At 37.2% G+C, this 1152-nt stretch overlaps 1 protein-coding gene across 1 annotated transcript; it reads right to left on the reverse strand.

The window, feature by feature from the left end:
- Positions 1-77: 77 nt before the first annotated feature.
- LOC107682876 (neuron navigator 1-like) lies at positions 78-886 on the reverse strand. The gene is made up of 3 exons (XM_016478997.1): positions 820-886; positions 489-685; positions 78-328 (listed from the first exon to the last, which is right to left on the reverse strand). The coding sequence occupies exons 1-3, from the start codon at positions 852-854 to the stop codon at positions 195-197; spliced, it is 366 nt and encodes a 121-aa protein (XP_016334483.1). The 5' UTR covers positions 855-886; the 3' UTR covers positions 78-194.
- Between the last annotated feature and the right edge of the window lie 266 nt (positions 887-1152).

Consider the following 1152-nt stretch of genomic DNA (forward strand, 5'->3'; position numbering starts at 1 on the left):
AGACTAAGACTAAATCAAAAATGCCTGTCAAAATTAACACTGACCATCTTACTGCATAATCTAGCTCCAAAACACCTACAGTTTCTAGTAATCCAGAAGAGCTTGAAGCGTTTAGTTAGTGTTGGAGCTGAACTCTGCTGGATGGTGGCCATCCATGAGCAGGGTTAGACATCCCTTCTTCTGTTGTCAGATGCCTATGAGCAGCTTACCTTCACACCATCCTTAGCTCCCTCCTGAAGATAAGGAATAATGGACTGGTTCCAGAGATCAATAAACCAGGAGCGAAACTCCGCTAATGATACTGGGCAAGACAAGAAGAAGCAGGGACCTGCAAAGAGAGGAGCCAAAACTTAAGTTGCTGTAGGATATAACCTAACCTTTGAAAGGTTGCTCGGATTAATTTGCTAATATAAATGGTTAAATATGTTTTTCTTTTTTTTCTGAAGAGCACTGTATAAAACAGACATTCAGAATGTGTAAAGCTGTACCTATGAGGAAGTCAGAGGTGCTGTGTTTCTCCAGGAAGGTATGGAGATGGTACCAGAGTTTAGGCACCCAGTCCAGAACCCTCAGCACCTCAGCGCTGTGAACTGTGCTTTCATCCTCCGTTTCGATCAACTTCCTGTGCAAGTAACGCACTAGGAAACCATTTGCAGGCTCCACGTTGTTGGAGAAGGTGACCATTCTTCAGGCAAACAGATAATTACAAATGGTTAGAATACTGATATGGGATTTCAAATTTTTTTTTGCAGATTTTATGTTGTCTTACCAGAATCTACAAACTTGAATGAAACAGTGCTAAAGGAATGAGGAACTTACCTGAAGCTGAGATGCAGGCCATGATTGGATGGCATCTTAACAGACTGATTGGTGGTTCCAATGACGTAAGGACTAAAACAAATAACCAAGGTATAAAATATAATATCCAAGAAAAATACTTCCCAAGAAAATGTAATTTTGAAAATGAAAAAAAAAAAAAAAAACTCTTGTAAAAGAGTGAATCTCACACAGTTTGTCAAGAAATTCTTCCAGGTCATTTTCCATTAAATTATATTTAAAATTATATTTTGCAAAAATAAAATTCGATTTTTTTGTATCATTAAGAATTTTTGCAATGTAACATTAATTAAATGACATTTAAAAATATTTTCC

This window comes from Sinocyclocheilus anshuiensis, unplaced genomic scaffold (genome assembly GCF_001515605.1).
Source record: "Sinocyclocheilus anshuiensis isolate Anshui unplaced genomic scaffold, SAMN03320099.WGS_v1.1 C32681117, whole genome shotgun sequence".
Taxonomy (NCBI): domain Eukaryota; kingdom Metazoa; phylum Chordata; class Actinopteri; order Cypriniformes; family Cyprinidae; genus Sinocyclocheilus; species Sinocyclocheilus anshuiensis.

Coding starts and splice junctions, on each gene's coding strand:
- LOC107682876 (XM_016478997.1), bottom strand. CDS start 854: ATGCCATCCAATCATGGCCTGCATCTCAGCTTCAG. Junction 686..819: donor GGCCTGCATCTCAGCTTCAG/GTAAGTTCCTCA, acceptor GTTTGCCTGAAG/AATGGTCACCTTCTCCAACA. Junction 329..488: donor CACCTCTGACTTCCTCATAG/GTACAGCTTTAC, acceptor CTCTCTTTGCAG/GTCCCTGCTTCTTCTTGTCT.